General features: G+C 32.3%; 1 protein-coding gene across 1 annotated transcript; it reads right to left on the reverse strand.

Moving 5' to 3' along the window:
• Positions 1-2850: 2850 nt before the first annotated feature.
• LOC111914303 (uncharacterized) lies at positions 2851-10039 on the reverse strand. Its single transcript, XM_023910075.3, has 14 exons — positions 9775-10039; positions 8382-8493; positions 6211-6323; positions 5595-5720; positions 5295-5497; positions 4875-4950; positions 4703-4789; positions 4535-4615; positions 4413-4445; positions 4242-4295; positions 4114-4155; positions 3933-4011; positions 3774-3844; positions 2851-3410 (listed from the first exon to the last, which is right to left on the reverse strand). Exons 1-14 carry the CDS (start codon positions 9949-9951, stop codon positions 3318-3320), a joined length of 1347 nt encoding a protein of 448 aa, XP_023765843.1. The 5' UTR covers positions 9952-10039; the 3' UTR covers positions 2851-3317.
• Between the last annotated feature and the right edge of the window lie 10060 nt (positions 10040-20099).

Below are 20099 nucleotides of genomic sequence, written 5' to 3' on the forward strand. Positions count from 1 at the left end.
TCAAGGCCAGGGAGGGCATGCCAGACTCATACTAAGGAATCATGAACATTCCAAATACGAGTTGAAGGCCGGGAAGGGCATGCCAGACTCGTACTGAGGGCTTAGTGGTATTTGGTCCAGTGACTGATCGAGCTGGGGAGCAAGCCAAACATAAGCTGTGGGCCAATGGGGCAAGCTAGACTTATATTGTGGGTTTAGGGGTAATCCAGTCTGTTAGCTGTAGACCCATTGCATGCTGTCATTATATTTGTGTTATTTGTTGTGTATCGGTATTTTGGGGAAAACTCACTAAGCTTTGGGCTTACAATTTTGGGTTATGTTTCAGGTACCTCAGATGATTATGGGAAGACGAAGGCTTTATTGTGCACCTCCTCCTGTTTTATGTTATGATTTTGGGAAAACTCTGATATTAAACATGTTTTGAAAACTATGTTGTAAACAAATATGATTTCTGGTTGGTTTTAAAAAGTTTAAAATTTTCATTAATTTTATGGGTGTTATTTTTAGAACAATAAAATATTAGATTTGGAATTAAGGACTTAATAAGTGACGTAATGGGCCACTAAAGTGGTATTTAACCATTGAATGATGATTTAACCTATTGTAATAAAATCATGGGATATGATGTTGTTGCAAGTATGTATAATTTATATTCATATATGTATTTATATAATACTCTCTCCGTCTCATATTAATAGTCCATGTTTCCTTTTTGGTTTGTACCAAAATATAACCTACTTCTAAAAATAAATATCATTTTTACTAAAATACCCCTTATTATTAGTTAAACTATCATGAAATTAAATGCAACTACACTAGAACTAAATGCAACAAAATGGTAAGATGTCATTTCATTTAATAAAGTTAGCGGTAATTAATGTTTTCTTAATCTGTGGGCAATAATTTTGGGACAGACGGAGTATATAATAAGCAATAATTTACCGACAAAATAATATGACATATAAAACCAAACATCTTCCTATTCTAATAAAAAAAATAGGTTGATTTTTCTTTTTGTCATGTGTCACCCTATTATATCTCCTAATTAATGACATGTCACATATCAACCTATTGATTCTTCTTTTCAAATTTTAAATTTTAAATTTCTACTCTAATTATATTAAATAAAATAAATTAGAATAAAAATTAAAATAACATTAATACATATTATAAGATCACGTACTTATTTAAATCAACAATTATAATTTTATATAACTAAAAAAAATATCTTAATTTAATAATTTATTTAAAATAATTTATTAATATTTATAAGTTTTTACTATAAAAGTTTAATTAGTTTTGTAACGTTAAGATTTCAATTTTCTAGGTAGTATTAATACAGATATTGAAATATATTGTACTATTACGACGAAACGTAAGAAAATCTTGTTTGTTTATTATAAAAGAATGAAAAGAAACATTGGTCATGGAATGCTTGCAACATCATATCTCATACGATGCGTAAAATCATTCTTCTGCGCTAATTAGATGGAATATGATTTATTTTTTTGAGCTAACTTTTATTTCATCGGAGCGATTTTGTTTTATTCATATAATCTTCAATTCAAAATTTTGATCAAATTGTTTTATTTTCCAAAAATAACTAAAAATATTTTTACTATATTACTCAAATGTAAAATTTCGTGCATTTATTTTTTTAATTGAAAATTACTTTTTTAACTATTTATTTATTTATTTATTTTTGAACGGCAAATAAATATACCTTGGATTAAACGATATAAAATATGTTTATATGGAATTTATTTAACGACGTACTTTTATTTTATTAAACTTTATTTATATAAAATTATATTTTTATCTATCATTTTAATATAACTTAGTGTTCATTCCATAATATTAAAATGAAATTAGGGATGGAAATAGGGCGGGGTTGACCCTCCCTGTCCCCATTCCCGGGTGTCTAACCTCGTCTCCATCCCCAACGAATGCGGGGAATCAAATCATCTCCCTTTGTATTTTGGGTTTTTTCCGAGCTCATCCCCGTCTCTTCCCCAATCTATCAACATAATAAAACTCAATTTACACAAAAAAAAAATCAAGCTTAATAAGCGATCAATACCATATGTCGTAATCAAATTTTGTTTACATCAATCATAAAGTTTAACAAACATCAAAACGAAAAGTGACGATTTGGTATATAGATCGTTGAATGAAGTGACGATTGACGAACTCTTGGAATAGAAAACATAATTTGATATACGAACACTATCTCTGATGGTCTAATTTCTAGCCCAGCGGTATCCGGTGTTGCCCTCCTTTCTTGAGGTTGAGGGTTCAAGTCTCGTCGTGGACATAGGTGGATATAAAAAGTAGTTTAGGAGTATGTTAGATTTACCGTTTAAAAAAAATTTAATTCAAAAATGATATATATATATATATATATATATATATATATATATATATATATATATATATATATATATATATATATATATATATATATATATATATATATATAGTCATCAAAGCGGGCGCGGGGCGGATTGGAGATTGTTATACCTGGCCTCGGCCTCATCCCCGGTTTTAACATAATGAGGATCCCGGCCCCATACCCTTACCCGTACCCGGTACCCGTTTTGGCGGGGAATACCCGTCCCCGATTAGGGCGGGGAAACCGGGTTCCCCATCGGTCGGGTGAAATTTTCATCCCTAAATGGAATGACTTATTTGATTCATTTTAGACAACTAAATATGAGAATGGAATATAATGATCCATTTTAGACCTTGTTGATAATTCCGTTCATTTATGATTCCATTCCATAATATTTTTACTTTTGCTAAATCTTCAATGTAAGCTAATATATGAACATGATGGTAATCCACTTCAAATTTCATACAAAAAAACAAAGTAAAGTGACATTGCATTTCTTCATTATATAAAAAAAAAAAATAAGTTACATATATAGGCTTAAAGCCACAACAGACATGATACACCAACAAGAAATATGTAACAAAAGTGGTAACTTGACACTTTTACCCCTAACCATAACCATACTATAACTTATATATATATATATATATATATATATATATATATATATATATATATATATATATATATATATATTAACAATCTTACTACAAATAAATACTTCTAAAATACCAACTTAGACATCATATTCATATACACTACCCCTAAAAATGGAACTTTTGTCCATTACCTTGTAGCTAACTTCACGTTGTGAAAAACCAACATTTCCGTAATTGCCCTTACTATGTACTTAGCTAGAAAAGGGTATAAGAGTAAATACACCACCATACCAAGCCAACAAACAAAATACCATGATTAGAATAGTTTAAGCCTCCACTGAGGCAGAGTCGTCAAGTTTTGAATCTGGAACAGGTTGGGGTGGGGCCCTGATCATGACACTCTGGATGAACGCAATCATCTAAACAAAAGGGTAAAATGATCATTTAATAGACAGTAGTTATTGAGGTCTTTTGATGCACAAGGAATAAAGAATGTGTTTTGATGTAACAACCAACATAAAAGCAAAAAATCTTTTTTCTTCTTTATATACCCAATTATGGTCAATAAAATGTCAAACAAAAGGGTAAAATGGTCATTTAGCCTTTAATAGAAAGTAGTTATTGAGGTTTTTTTTCTTATGCACAACAGAATAAAGAATGTGATTTTGATGTAACACCCAACATAAAATTGAGATTCTTTTATTTATTTTTATATCCGATTATGGTCAATAAAATGTCAAAACTATCACATAAATCAATTAAGAAAAGAAAATATTTCTTACCACAGCAAATGAAGCACACACAAGACTAAAACCAGGAAACTCAAATGGAGCATTGTCAGATAAGAATAAAGCTGTATAAAACCATAAAAATTCATTAGTTTCGGTTATAATTATTAAAAAAAAAATAATGTATGCTACTATTCTTAAAAAATTAATCACCTGTTAGAGGGCTGAAAATTAGTGGTGAAACAATACTGGCAAAAGAACATAGGCCTGTAATGCACCCTTGTGCCTTTCCCTGAAAACAAAGTAAATGACCATTTTACCCTTCTGTCTAGAAGTAAGACGTAATTAAAGAAAAACTTTTAATTAAATATAATATATAAACGCTTAAGATTACCTGCTCAGTAGGACCTACTTGTTTGGACACAATACTTCTCAACTGAAAAACATCAAAATCTTTGATAAGATAACAAAAAAATCAAAAAATAAATAAATAAATAAATACAACAGACACAAGGAACTCACACTTGGTCCAGCAAAAACAGCCAAAATCTGAAACATGGCTGCCACATAAACAACCTTTTTGATACAAAAAAATAAATAATATTAATAATTGTCATTAGTAAAACTGAAACATACACCCAAAAGTGTAATAAAAAAAGAACTTGTTCATAATAGTTAAGCACAAGTACATACCCAAGAAGACCAAGCTACACTGTAAAGGAAAATCTGCATTTAAACCCAAAGTTATATGAGGGATCAAGATTAGTCATGTGAATTTTGTTGAAATTAATATATATAATTACAGATCTACTTACATGTACACAGTTAAAGATGAGTCCAATTGAAAGAATTTTTTCTTCACTGATTACTCTAGCTAACAGGGGCATAAGAACCATCTGCAGGAGTTGAAAACAAGATTATACTTATAATATTTGCATGTGAAAGTAGTCATGATTCATGAACCCTAATTATAAATTGCATACTTGAGATATGATCCCTGCGATACCATTGATGATCAACAAGTCAGCAAACTGGTCTTTATCCCAATGGAATTCGGCCTTCAAATAGAACTGCAGGAGACAGAAAAGAATGCTTAATGAAAAAGCTTAAAGTAGAAGAGCAGTTTGTTGCTATGGTGTATGAACTATGAAGTACCAATAGTGCAGAATAAAGGCCTAATTCACCAAGGCTACTGAAAAATGCCACGATTGCTGCTTGTGAAAATGTCCAGCTGAAAGTAACGTTCAGAAAAGAATGAATTCAGTTTTTCCATTTTCGTCTCAAAGTTCACAAATGGTAGGTGAAAGTAGCATTCAAGAAAGAAAGAATTCAGTTTTTCCATTTTTGTCTCAAAGTTCACAAACGGTAGGTATATTCGTCTCAAAGTGCACAAATGGTAGGGCATTGCATGTGTGAAGAAGACTCTCGTATAGTACAGATTAGATATCAATTTGAATTACTTTTTGAGGAGTATAAACAAATTTAGAACCAGTTCCTTGTAAAGTTTGGAAACCATTTTCCAAAATTGGGGAATTATAATAAGCGATTGTCTGGATAAGAGCAAAATTCACATACCTACTCCTCAACAACGCAATTGAATCGTGCAAAGAAGGAGTTGTACGGGAAGGGGGGCGGTTGTTCGTACATCCTTTTTCGAGAAGACAATCATTCACCGTTTCTTCTTTCAATGAAACGGCGATCAACGCCGCTTCCATACTAGATTCTGGAAGAAAAATTCTCATGTAAACTACAGAAGCCATTGCCACCGCCGCAGATACCTAAAACAAACAACCGATATACATATACTTTATAGCACAATTCATCGATAATTTTAATCATAACTGAAGTTATATCTATTTTAGAGTGTTCGATTACTTGGAAAACGGAGGCTGCGGAGGGGAGGAAACGAGTGGAGAGATTGCCGAAAACGAACGAACATGATGATATGCCGGAGAGGATTCCGAACGCCGTCGCCCGCCGTGACAGTGGCACGTTATCCGCCTGAATATTTGCAAAATTAGAAGTTTAAAAAGACGAATAAAAACTAAAAATAACAATATAATTAACTTGATTTTAAACATAAAATGAATGAAAAATATAATGTCTAACTATTTAAGTGACATTTAGATTTATATCCTATGCTTAATGTGGAATAAAAGAAAATACAAAATTGTAGTAAATTATTGTGAAAGACGAAAGGTTATTTTGTCTATTTTTCTAGCATCTTTATCACATTTTGTAAAAACTAAAATGGTGTTCTAATCCCCTTCAACTATATTATACTACTTGGTTTTATATAATTCATAAAGTTTTCGTAACAAAAAGATTTAAGATAATTTTGTAGAAAGATAATAAATATAAATGAAATTTTGTAAATTCTCAATAAGTTAAGAATATATTTAAATATTTTTTTAAAATTTAAAAAATAACGTTAAGATTGATAAGGTACAAATATAGATGCATAAAGTACAAGACGATGATAGATGATTACCAGATATGCATTTGCCAGACAAAGGACACCTCCTTCACAAATCATGGAAGTGAGGGTCTTGAGCGCATAGTATGCGTAGAAGAAATTCCTATCTCTGCTGTATGCCAAAATTACTGTTTTACCCATCAAATAATGAATTAGTGAATAACATGTACACCATACTTCATGCATTTGCGCATTTATTTTTCTTAATTGTGATTCATTTCTCATTATTATATATACCATACTATAAAAACAAACACCAATCATTTTGCATGATATAACTTCTATTTCATTCTAACATTTTGGTCTCTAAATATAGTTGAATTATTTTAATTTTGGTCTCAAAAAGGGTTTTCTATGATTTTTGTCTTTATTTGAACTTTTTTTTAACATTTCTTTTATCTCTGATTTAAGAAAAACGACTTCACTTTTTGGACCAAATTAGTTAGAATCATCTATGCTTAAGGACCAAAAATAATCATTTTATTTTGAACTAATACAACAATTGTCACAAAAACATCAAATAAAAACCAAAATTCTAGGAGAAAACTGTTAACGACTAAAATTACAAAAACAAAAATACTCAAAGACCAAAATGTAATTTACGCTATATTTGGTTTTACATATTCAACAAATAAAATAGATAAAACTGTCATCGTATTTACATATCTTTTAATTGCATATTCAAATAAAATGAGAAAATCCCAATCATATGATGAGTTATATATCAAATAATTTGAGTAAGATTAATGTATAATAAACATGATAATTGGTCACATCACAATATACATGGGTCCATCAGCCTTAATTATTTGTCAAAACTTTAGGATTGGGTGGTGATGAGTGATGACATAAAAAAGGAATAAAGAAGCATTTCAACTATTCTAAATGTGTAAAAACTTAAAAGTAGGGAGAAGACATTTCTTTTGATTAAAAAAAAACAAAAAAAAACAAAAAAAAACAAAGAAGTGGGAATTCACCGATTAGACAAGGATTTACCAAAATATGATGTAACAAAAAAAAGCAAAAAAAGATAAAATTGTAACTTTATTTTCGTACCTTTTTAATAAAAGCTTTTTTTTAATTAATTATATAGTTTTTGTTTTATTTTACTTAAAGTGTATACTATAAAACATCTATAATGATTAATTGTGATATTTTTTCTATCAGTTTTTCCCAATTTTCTATTTATATTAAGTAGTTGTGTTAGTTAACTTGACCAAACTAACTCACATGATATAGTTAATATGATTTGGTAAGTCTTCTTTTTCATATAAATAAATGTAAAGGATTATGAACATATGAAAAAAAAATCTTTTTATTTTGCCCGCTTAGGGTATTATATGTTTTCAAATCAATATATTTCATTTTTTATGATCAACCATATAAATAAATGATATAAATTCCACACATAAATGTCAAATACTGTTTTTTTTAAATGTAACTTTTTTCTTTTGCAATATATCTTAATTACAATAATACTTTCTGATTGATGAAGATGTTGATATTAATTGTGGAACTCATTAATCTGTCAATCTTATAATACACGATGCATGTTTTGAAGACATTAAGAAAAGTTGTCCATTCTAGTGACAATATAAATCCCACTATGTTACAAGATGCCGGTATCTCTAGGTTTCCACTAACCATTTTTCACTTTTTTTTTGTTAAGATATTTTATATAAATTTTAAAATCCAATACCCGTTAACAACATGACACTTGCTTTTCTTTTCAAAACTTTTTTTTTTTACAATAATACTTTTATTTCCAAAACATATCACACCTATTTTTTGTAAAAGCAAATCTGATTAGATAAACACTTTATTTAACGTCCTCGACTAATAATTTAATATACATTATGCTTCTTATAATATAAATCGACTCTACTCAAATAGCACGTTGTTAATACTAATAAACAAACTAGAAATTTTGTGAATTGTAATAAGACAACTTCTGAAAAAGAAAAAGTTATATTTTATTAAGATTATAAAATAAAATCATTATATAGTAACTTTTAAGTAACCCTGTTCGATATACTAAGAGGGTTAACCTAAAAATTAAATTAATAACATTTAGAATATCTAACTTTATGTAATTTGTAAGAATATATACTATGTGATGTGTTATTTTTGGTGTTGATATCGATTTATGATGGTAAATATAAAGATAAGAGAGACAAGATATATACCCAAAGGTAAAGTGGAGAGTAGCATTGGAAGAGTGAGCATGACTTTCCTTCCATAATGGTCCGAGAGGTTTCCAATCAATGGCATCATGACTAGGCTTCCCATCCCTGTAATCTGTCATTTTTCGTACATACATACATTAACACCATCACCACTTTTGCTATCTTTTCTTGTTCCTACTAAAACTTTGATTTTTTTAATACAAAGTAATTAGCATGTCCTTTTTTTCAATAAGTTATGCCTTGTTTATTTAAAAAAAAAAGAAAAAACTAACATGTTTTTGTTAGTATTGAATATTGAATATTAAACTTACAACCACTAGATATCAAATACTTGCTTACATACTAATATAGGAGCAATCAAATGATCAATGATAGATTGATAGTTACTATATAGCAACAAAGTGAGGATGTAAAAAATAATATAATAAATATCTAATTATTTAGTGACTTTTTTCACAAAAGTTATAATGGTGCATTGTAACTAAGAAACATGATAGAAAAATGATATTGTTGTGTCATAAAGCAAAATAAGTTGAATTGGTATTTATGTTATCAATTTATCTTAAGTTTGTCATTTATGTAAGTTCACACAAAAATATACATGAAAATTAATTTCAGCACTGTTATAAATTTATAATAAAAATTTAAATAATAACTAGATCTCTTATTTGGTTATAACTCATAAAATATTAATTTTGATTTTACATTTCGTCTATATAAAACTATGCTAAGTTTAATTAAAAATTGACTATTTGTGAAATTTTCATGTCATTAATTTTTGGCACCAATCTTTACATATTTACGTCCAAAAAGAATAATTTTTTTGCGCACATTTAAAACATAATATTATATAAATGTTCTTTATGGGAAAGTATTTGAAGAAAAACAAAACTTTTTATTACAAAATTCTAATGATTTTTATTAAACTCATTGATCTAGTCTTGTAAATAAATGAGTATATAGGTTTGACTCCTTATCCATAATATATGAATGTATTTGACCATTTTTAAATAAAAAGTAAGATATCTAAAAAATAAAAAAAAAAACAAACAAACGGCGTCAAAACACAAAATACAAAAATCAAATGGAAATCGAACAAATTTAATTCAATTTATAGTATAAATACAAAACAAAACTCTTCTTGAAGTAACCGGTGCATTTTGGACGAGAAAAGCAAAGAGACACACACATAAAAAATATCAAAAGTATTGTTATTTATTTATTTGTTTGTTTTTAGTTCTTTAAGCTTTAATTAATGAATACATTTATAACACAAAACCGCTTTACATTATCCATGAAAATAATAAATAAATAAATAAATAAATAAGAAGAGGAAAAAACTAACAGATAATTCATAAACTACAAAAAAAAATAGATTAAACTTGTTAATTACCGCTTGTTGAACACCGGTGAGGTAAATCGCCAATGAGCACTCATCTTCTCCGGGACAAAGTGCAGCCATGCTGACGTCAGTTATGGCCGGAACCACCATGTAATTCGCAAAATTGAATACAAACACCGTCATGAAAAGGTGGCCCAGCCCTGAGGACAAGACTGTCTTCTCCGCCATGGTGGTGCTAGTGGTGGTGAAGTCTTGGAGATGGTGGTGGTGGTGGTGGTGTAAATGGAGAAAGAAAGGAAGCAATGCTTAATGTGGAAGCCTACACCACCCTCTTTATATACTATCCAAAAGAAGATGTCACTATTTAATGTATGAAATTAAGCAAATGAGTCTCACAAGCCAAGTTACAATTACTCACTGTGTCAAGATACCCACTCAATCTTTTCCTATTTTTCTGGTAAAATTACTATACTACCCCTCATGATTTAGCAAACCTACAAAAAGAGACCAAGATCAGTATACCTTTTGAATCTTACGTTTGATGATTCTAGTTTCATGTTGCATATCTGTCAACATGAATTAAACTAGTAGAAAGGAATTGTATTATTAAAGATTCTTTTGATGACAAAATGTATCAAATAAAACGTTTAAACGTGAAAAAATAAATAATATACATAAATGTATGAGTAGTAAAGTATTAAAAGTCTTTTATTAGTCGTTTTGAAAGATATAATAAACACATCCCGTGTCATAGGCTTTGGGTGTGACCAATTATTGACATTTCTAGGTCGATTGATACAAATGAATATTTGATTTGTCCCATTTAAGATAGTCAAATATTTTATATAACTAAGGGTACGTTATTTGTAAAGTGTTTTTTAGTTACTTTTAACTCCAAATCAATATCATTCTAGCACTTAATGTGTCAAAATTGTGATTAATTTTATTTATTATTCAGTGTTGTAAAAATTGGTCTAAATGGTCGATTAATTGTCGTCTAAACGTTAGTGGTCTCCAACCGCTTACGATTAGTGCTAGTTGGTCATCTAAGTTGGCCTTGATCCTAATCGGTCAAATTTTGACAACCAAGTAAATAATAAGAATAATATAGTTAAAAAAAAGTCAAAACATAAGTCAAATAATCAATAAAAGGTGAAAAAATACGAAATTAAAGACATATATATATATATATATATATATATATATATATATATATATATATATATATATATATATATATAGAGAGAGAGAGAGAGAGAGAGAGAGAGAGAGAAAGCTAGTTATCGCTTCTCATCATGTCTTTTGTCTCTATCCACTTTCTTAGAATCGACAACACAACATTTTTCTTGTTTCTTTTCACGTCAACATCGACATCGATTATAGACTTAATGTATGATGATTCGTGACTTATATGTCTAAACACTAGATTATGACTTTTATTACGCTCGACCTGCTAACTATCTCCAAAATTTTTTACATCCTTGATTATATATAATTTTTTTTCTCAAAAGCAAATTAGATTATCAATTTTGTATATTTAATTGATGTGTTTGTGGAGCAATAATAATATAGAGGAAGTATTACCCAATAGAGCAAAAGGGAAGAAAAAGAATAAAGGTTGCATGGTTAATTTATGCTTTACTTGACAGCAAGGGAAGGTTACATGACTATATGCCCACAATTGCAGACCATTTCCCAAATAGAACTATTAATTTTTTATTATTTTTTATACTTTTGCTGCAATATATACATTTTATTTAAAAGGATAAAGCGGGTACTTAGATAAACACATTTATCTCATCATATGACTTAATCATTGGGGACAAAATATTATTACTAACTTAGTTGTTATGTTAAAATGAATGTAATATTTAATTTGAGAAAAAGATATAGTAAATTTAAGTGAATTTAAGGTACATGGAAGTCAAAGTGATGTTGAATAAGTGAAAAGCAATAGACCGGGGACGTAGCTTACAAGGTAATGCAAGAACTTTAGAGAAGCTAATTTTTAACCGTTTTATTTGCATATAGTTTTTTACGATGGCTCATAAGATAATCTGACATATAAATATATTAGAAACTTAGAATGATATTTTATTCAGATTTTATAATTTTTTTCAAAGTAAATTACGTTTTTGGAACTTGTGAGGTTGATCAAATTTGAAGGTTTGGTCCATAAGACCGGTCGGAATGGGTGTGTGAAGAGTGAATGAAAACAGGAACCGCATCTTGAAACATCATATATTGGGTGCGGTTTAGGTCATACGGTTTAGGGGTGAGTGATATCATCCCTGTGTTTTCTCTCATCTCCTCATTGGACAAAAACTTAAAGTCTTTTTTTTTTTAGTTTTTTTAATATTTATTAAATTATATATATATATATATATATATATATATATATATATATATATATATATATATATATATATAGACACACACACACACAAACATACACATACTAAAAAATTATAAAAAATATATTAAAATTCATGGTTTTTAATTTCTTCCGAAATGAGTATAATATTTGTATAAAATAATTATTTTTAGAAAAATAAAAAAAAATAAAAGATAGTAAAAGATGACAATTTCCTAACTTTTTGTGAGTACAATATGAGTGGATGGAAAGCTAACATGACAAAGAAAAATGAGTGGTGAAAGGTAACTACACCCTCCTATCTAAGTTAAAATATTGATAGGTTATACCCATATGGTTTGGAGAAATACACAATTAGTCCCTCCATCCATACCGACAAAATTACATAAATGGTCCTTATGGTTTACCAATGATTATAACTTCGGTCCATGCTATTTTTTTTATAAGAATGTCCCCCATGATTTCTAAACTTACACAAATGCTCTCCTTCCTAAAGTAGTAGTGTTATGGAGTTTGACCATATAGCTACCTGAAGTAGAGCTAGAAGCTTTGACATTACCATCCCTGAGATCTTTTAAGTACTTAGAGCAACTTCGTTCCAATGCCCCTTAATGCCACAGTAGAAGCAATTTGCCTCTTTCGGATCATTGCCTGGTGGAATAGAGGATTCATCTTTTCCTTTACCCTTTAATGATAAGGTGCAGTCGGAGCTTTTCCTTTCCATTTGGATTGGAATATTTCCATTTCTTTCCACTACCATTTTGAATGGCAAGGACTGGAACTTGAGAGTTGACTGGAGCTTTCTTTAGACCAACTTTTGCAGTTTGGAGTAGGTTGTAGAGTTTCATCAATGTCTTATCCATATTATTCAAATGATAAGTCGTTATAAAGTTATCATATAAACTAGGGAGAGATCCAAGCACAAGATCTACAAGGAGGTTCTTTACAAAGACAAGATCAAGATTCTCAAGTTGGTATATGTAGCTCTTCATTTGCATGACGTTAGGCATATCATAACTGCAAATCGTTCTTTCCTTGCTCTTTGTTGAAACATTTCAGCCAACTGCAAGTTCATCCCATATGATCAAGTTCTCGAAAGTCTTTTGGAGATACAAGGACATTAAAGTAGCCATGATGCAAGAAATCTTATTTGATTCTTTAAGGTGTTTCTGGTGAGTAACCTTTTCTTCACTAGTAGAGAAATCATTGATCTTAGGAATTGGATCGGTGAGAACATACTCACAATCATCGTACCTTAGGGTTATCCTAAGGTTACACATACAATCGAGTTAGTTTGCCCCGCCAGTGAGCTTTTCCTGTTGGAGAACAGAGAGTAGAGAAAAGTTTGATTTTGTAGGTGCGGGAGGATGTAACACCTGGAATCTAGAAGATTAAATGTAGAATAAATCCCCTTTTCTAAGGACCAACTCGTTGAGTTGATGGAGGGCAACTCGACGTGTTGAAGGCTTTTGGGTCACACGTTTTCATGGACCAACTCGGCGAGTTGGTGAAGAAAAGTCGACAAGTTGGACGCTGATTGAGAAACCCTGATTTTAGGGTTTTGCACCCTATTTAAACACCTTAAGTCACAAGTGTTGGTCTCATTTCCAGCCTCTATAGCCCCTAACCCTAATCTTGGAACCCTAGATCCTCCTTGAGGGTTGTGAGCTTATTGTGAGTGTGTTTTAGTGTGTTTGAAGCTCATTGAAGGAAGAGAAGCTTGGTGCAAGGTGGTGGTTCAAGTAGAAGCCTTCAGTTGATTCTTTGTACCATTTCCAACATATTTCGGGTATAAAGTTCTAACCTTGCTTAATATTGGCTTAGATCTCTTTTTGGGTTAATTTATGTGCTTTTCACCATGTTTAGGTGGTTGGTGGGGTTGTAGGATGTCCCAAGTGTTACTCTTTTATATATATGATCCTCATGATCTCTTTTGGCATAAAGGTGCCAACTTTATGGTCTTAAGGGATCCATGCATCCATTAAGTCCATCTTATGGCTTCTTTTGAGATTTTGAGCTTCTTCTAAGCATACTTGAGGGTAAAGTTGGAAACTTTACGTGGTCTTTTAGCCTTATGGGGTCAAATCTGCATTTTGAAGTATTAGCTTTGATGATTAAGTGCTTAATGGTTGATCCCTCACTCTTTCAAGTCTAGGGTTTGGGTTTGGAACCATTTAGGTGGTTCCTAGGGGTAAAGTTGGAAACTTTACCCTTCTAGATCTCATTTTTGTTGAGATCTAAGCTTTGGAGCTCTTGGATTCGATGAAGGCAACTTAATGCATTAAGTTGTTGAGTCACGGGTGAACTCAGCGAGTTGGTTGGCAACTCGATGAGTTGTTTTGGTTTTCCCCGTTTCTGAGTTGGTGTAGAAATCAACGAGTTGACTAGACAACTCGATGAGTGGGGTCGGTATGGATTATGGATCTTGTCCTTTCCATTTATATCTTTGATCAAGTTTGTCCCGAGGGGGATATTTGAGGTAATCTGAATTGTAATTAAGGAAAATATATGGGCTTAGGATAAGGCCCATATAGGATTGGGTCATTGGTGGGCCTTTGTGGATCTTTTGATTTTGGGCCTTCATGGTTGTTGGAATTGGGCCTCAGTTTTGGTTCATGTTGGGGCCAGGGGTAAAATGGTTATTTTACCCCAAGTACGGTTGGTGGGCCTTGGGATGGATTCCAATTGCTAATAGGGTGTTATTTTGATCTGTTAGTTCGGAGGTCTCGCCAGGGCAGTGGCTAGGGAATCCTTTCAGTGAGCTTCTGCATTCGAGGTGAGTCTCCTCACCATATCAATGGGTCGAAGGCACCAAGGCCAACCCACGTTACTTAGTTGTAATGGTTATTTACGAATGTGCTATCAATGTGTTAAGTACTCACATGAAGACCGTGTGGGGGTTCTCATGGCAGTTAGATAAGACAATGTGGGGGTTCCTATGACAGATAGTCAAGACCATGTGGGGGTTCCCATGGTTGTTAGATAAGACCATGCGGGGTTTCCCATGACACCCAGAGTAAGACCATGGAGGGTTTCGATGGCATCCGTATATGTTTGTATGCATGAATTATGTGGACTCTTGTGGTTTTATGTGGGTATGTTTTGGGGAACTCACTAAGCTTTATGCTTACAATTTGTGGTTTATGGTTTCTAGTACTTTCGTTTCGAAGGGAAAGGGCCCGACTTGATCGCATTGCATACCCCTGTGTTTTCCGCGATGTGTGATCTCTGGGAATGAACTCTGATAATTGTCTTATTTGAAATACTTTTAAATGCTTGGATAAAGTTACCATGGTGTTTTGATTGTAATAGAAATGAATTTTTTACCCTTGATTTTCGGGATGTTACAAGTAAGGCGGGTTGCACCTGATCCCACATTGGATTGGAAAGAGAACGAAACATTTCCTTATAAGGGGTGTGGATACCTTCCCTATCACAACGCGTTTTAAAGTCGTGAGGGCAGCAGATCCCATAAGAACTCTACAGTTAAGCGTGCCCGGGCGAGAGCAATCCAGGGATGGGTGGCCCCATGGGAAGTTTTCGTGATGGGAGCCTAAAGCGGACAATATTGTGATACGTTCCAGATGGGGGATGTTATAAGTGGTATCAGAGCTGGGGCACAGGTCGATGTGTTCAACAGGGACGTCGAACCCTATATGGGGGGGGGGGGGTGAAGGTGGGTTACACGTGATCCCACATTAGCTTGGAAGGAGAACAAAACATTTCCTTATAAGGGGTGTGGATACCTTTCCTATCACAACACGTTTTAAAGCCGTGAGGGCAACAGATCCCATAAAAACTCTACAGTTAAGTGTGCCTGGGCGAGAGCAATCCAGGGATGGGTAACCCCCTGGAAAGTTTTCGTGCTGGGAGCCCAAAGCGGACAATATTTTGATACGTGCCAGATGGGGGATGTTAGTGTTGGGTTTTGAGCAATCTAACACTTCCTAAGTGTGCATGAAACCCTAATAAACCTTGGATCTATGTTTGTCTAAATACATGCAAAATAATAATTTTCCAAGGTTCATAACCTATCTAACATGGCATGGGGTACTTTTAAACATAAAAGAATTAGATGAGATTACATACCTTTTGATGATGAGTTCAATTCCTAAGGAGTTTGAGGGCCAAGCACCAATAGTGTGAATGCCTCAAATGGAATCAAAAATCACCACAAACTCTTGGAAAACTTTGAGAGAGTGTATACACACATAGAAAATCGGCCACACACTAAGTCTCACACAACTAGTACCACTAATGGCTATTTCATGCAACATAAGCATGCTTATATAGTGTACATGATTAGGGTGAAACCCTAATAACCCATGACCTTTCCTTTTCCACGGATCCATGGGTTAAAAGCTCCATGGATCATCCATGGACTTCCATACAAGCCTAGCCCATTAACAAATGAGTGTTAGCCCACACTATATAAAACCAATAGCCCACAATCTAATTAGTCTTCCTTTTAATCTCTAAATTAATTCATAATTAACTTAAGACTAAGACTAATTAAATAACATGACTTCATATTAATATATTATAACTTATAATATATTAATAATCATATGTGTATAACTCTCATAAAATTATCCATAAATAGTTTGGATAAAATGCAACCCAAATGGACCATGCCGGGTCGGGTCAAGTATATACCAAATAAGTTATGGACTTAGACACCTTATCCAACAGACTCCCACTTGGATAAGTCTAATAACTATATTTGCGTATGTTACTTCAGGAACCAACCAGCAATCGTAGCTCTCGAAAACTCTGTTGAACTATGAAGCGCCATTTTAGATAAGTGATCGTATAATCCTCTGTTCTCATGATATCAGCCGGACAAATACATGGAACAACGTCGTACTTATTGTCTAGCAGTTTGTTTCCTGATTTCCGATTTGTTTGACAAAGAACTTAATCGAACACATCAATTTAGTTCTGACCGGCCGGTACATAGGTCACAACAAAATCATCGAGGGGCCCAGATATCGCTTCTATCTCTAGAAGGAACATATAAACTTCGACTCATATGCTTATTCTACTACTTGTTGAATTGTACACAAAGGCACGTTTTATAACATCAAGTTACTGATGCGTTTACGTGCAATCAATGCACAACCAACTCATAGGTAACAACTCATATCTCTAGGTTTGAAGATTTATATGATATTACCGTCTCACGATCACTCGAGATAAATTCCATGAAGTGATACAAGTGAGCGTGGGTTTAATCCAATACTTCATAACTTATGAGCACTCATGAATGTTGTAGCAACCATTGCTATGACTAAACCCATTTAGCCATCTACAAACTCGATTCATAACAGTCTTGATTCATACCTACTTCCAACATATGAACAACTGTGGAGTGTTTAAATAACTTAGTCATTCGGAAAGAATAACCTAGCTATTTTGGAAGTCAAAACATGCAAAGTGAAACACAATAATAATCGAATCCAATATGGTCTCAGAACCCTTTTGAATATAAATAGAACCACCTTTTATTCATCACCATATTGATTACACATTATCCATTATATAATGTTTCAAACAATCAACTTAAGACTTGAATAAAAACAACAGTCGTCCCATGCTCCTAGCATGTACACTTTGTTTTTCTAAACAATAGTTATGCCATACTCCAAGTATGCACACTATGTTTGTCTATGATCCTTACATTGTGATGTAGATCAATTGAACATGATTCCATTGATACTCATTTCACAATCCCAAATCCTTATTGTAAATGTGAGAATCCCCGATTCCTATCATTTACCAAAAAATCTGTTAGATTTTAAACTTTTATGCAATGTTCCTCTTGTAATGATTATGCACAAAGTCACCAAAACCTTGTCACCAGTCATTACAGAGTATTCCAAAGAAGGTCAACTTCTATGGAACGGAAGTCTCATATTCAAAGTACATTGCTTTGAACATCCTTGTTGCATTAAGGTTTTCTAATCTTACATAGATTGAATAACTTCCACCTATGGAGACATTTCCATAGTCCCATTTTGACTATCACTTCCGAACAAGAGTTACTTCTTTTCAGAATATGTCAATATGGTCCTTTCCGACAACTTACATCATACTTCCAACTTTCCCTGAGCAACCAATCTTTGGCGAACCTCAGATTGTCCTCGACAATTGCTTAATCACTTTAGTCATATCCAGTTCTAGACTTTTCCCTTCTCAATGCCTTAAGCATTTGGAAATTTAGAAAAGATGAATATTATAGCACATGCAATCGATCCTATATCCGAAGCATATGGGACACGATTCATGATGTTTGACATAAAGACATGATACTAGACAAGTCTTTTGCTACAATATTTTTTATTTGCCATGTTTTTAAAATTTAACTATGAAGAGGGATGCCGTAATCATAATCAAATTTTGAAAACGCAATATATATAGAATTTCTTCAAGTTGAACCATTCCAACATAAAATTCATATATATTCTTGACTAAAGATGATTAAAATCTCAATCTAAGCTTTAGAATTGAAATGAAGTATAATTTCCTCTCCCTTAATTATAGCAAAACAACTTTTCAACCCCTGCAACTTCACGAATTAAAACTTTGTTTTCTATAATTAACATTGCTAACTTGCAACACTAAATGTAATAATCATGCTCCCACTAACATGATGATTATCAGCATAACACTTATGCTCCCACTAGCTCTGACATATTTCTAGAAATTTGTTGGACTTCTAAAATTTAGATTCATACACCCTTTCTTAGATAGCTCACATGTGTGTCTAAACAATTTTCAGAACTATGAAAAGGGATGTCGTAATCATAGTCTCAATTGCTTAGGCATTTGCCATTTCTCACAAGTCCATGTTAGTGTGTCGGTTAACCACACACGCTCCACTAACGACTTTTGAAAATGCAAATAACACAATTGCTATCTACTTAAAATCTACTTAGTGAAAGCGTTTCCTCACCATCATTTTCATGAATCGGAGAGAAACCTTATGACACTTAGATTTTATAGTGTATGAGTTCCTATCCATGTGAATTTGTCAAAACCATAATCACAAGATAAGGTTAGTGACAAATTCAGCCTTACATGGATTAAACTTCTTCAATCTTAGTTTCTTGTCACCATGGTAGCACAAGGCCCACCAATGCTTCCAAGTTGAACTCTGATAACTCACATGCAAATTCAACTTATTTGAAGTAGGTACAGAATTAAGAATTATGTCAACACGATAGGTTGCAAACCTTAAGTCATGTGCTAGTGATAAATTACAGGTTTTACTCTTGATTAAATCTTGAAACTCTTTCAGGATCTTTAAGGCTCCCACTGTCCCCTTGACATATAAGTTTCCCCAGTCAAGAACCATTCCTTGACAAAACAAATATTCAAGGGACAATGCGGATTCTTATCAAGACTAACACTTCACACAATTGGTCTTAGTTGGTCTTTGTCTCATCCAAGACATCACAACTTACCAATCTCAAATGTACAAGAGTAGAAAACATTTTATTCTTACATTTGACTAGTGTTAATAAATCTTTCTTTATGTCACTCAAAGTTACAATCTTGGAGTATGACTCTAAGAATTGTTTTGGAACGAAGTATGACTCATCTTCTTGATTTTAACCAATCCAACAATTCATGACCTCTCTTCTTAGCCATAACAATGCACTAAGACGTCCTCAGAGTATGAATTTGTGATATGGTTTCATAATCATTAAGATGATCATGAAATACGATACTAAAGTACTCTCCCATCCTTTCAGATTTGAGAAACTTTTATCTTTCTGCCTAATTTGATTCTTCTCATTTGTTTTGTCATACATTGTAACCTTTCCAATGTTACAGAATTATACTTAACCTCATAAGTATAATCATATTTACTAATCTTTAGTAAATCATGACAAATCAATCTTTGTGGTGGACCTTGACCAGCGCACACCCAGTGTACCTAATTCCTTAGTCCTTCAATTGACTCACATATACATGTGATCAAAGAATTAGTCTTAAT

This window comes from Lactuca sativa, chromosome 8 (genome assembly GCF_002870075.4).
Source record: "Lactuca sativa cultivar Salinas chromosome 8, Lsat_Salinas_v11, whole genome shotgun sequence".
Taxonomy (NCBI): domain Eukaryota; kingdom Viridiplantae; phylum Streptophyta; class Magnoliopsida; order Asterales; family Asteraceae; genus Lactuca; species Lactuca sativa.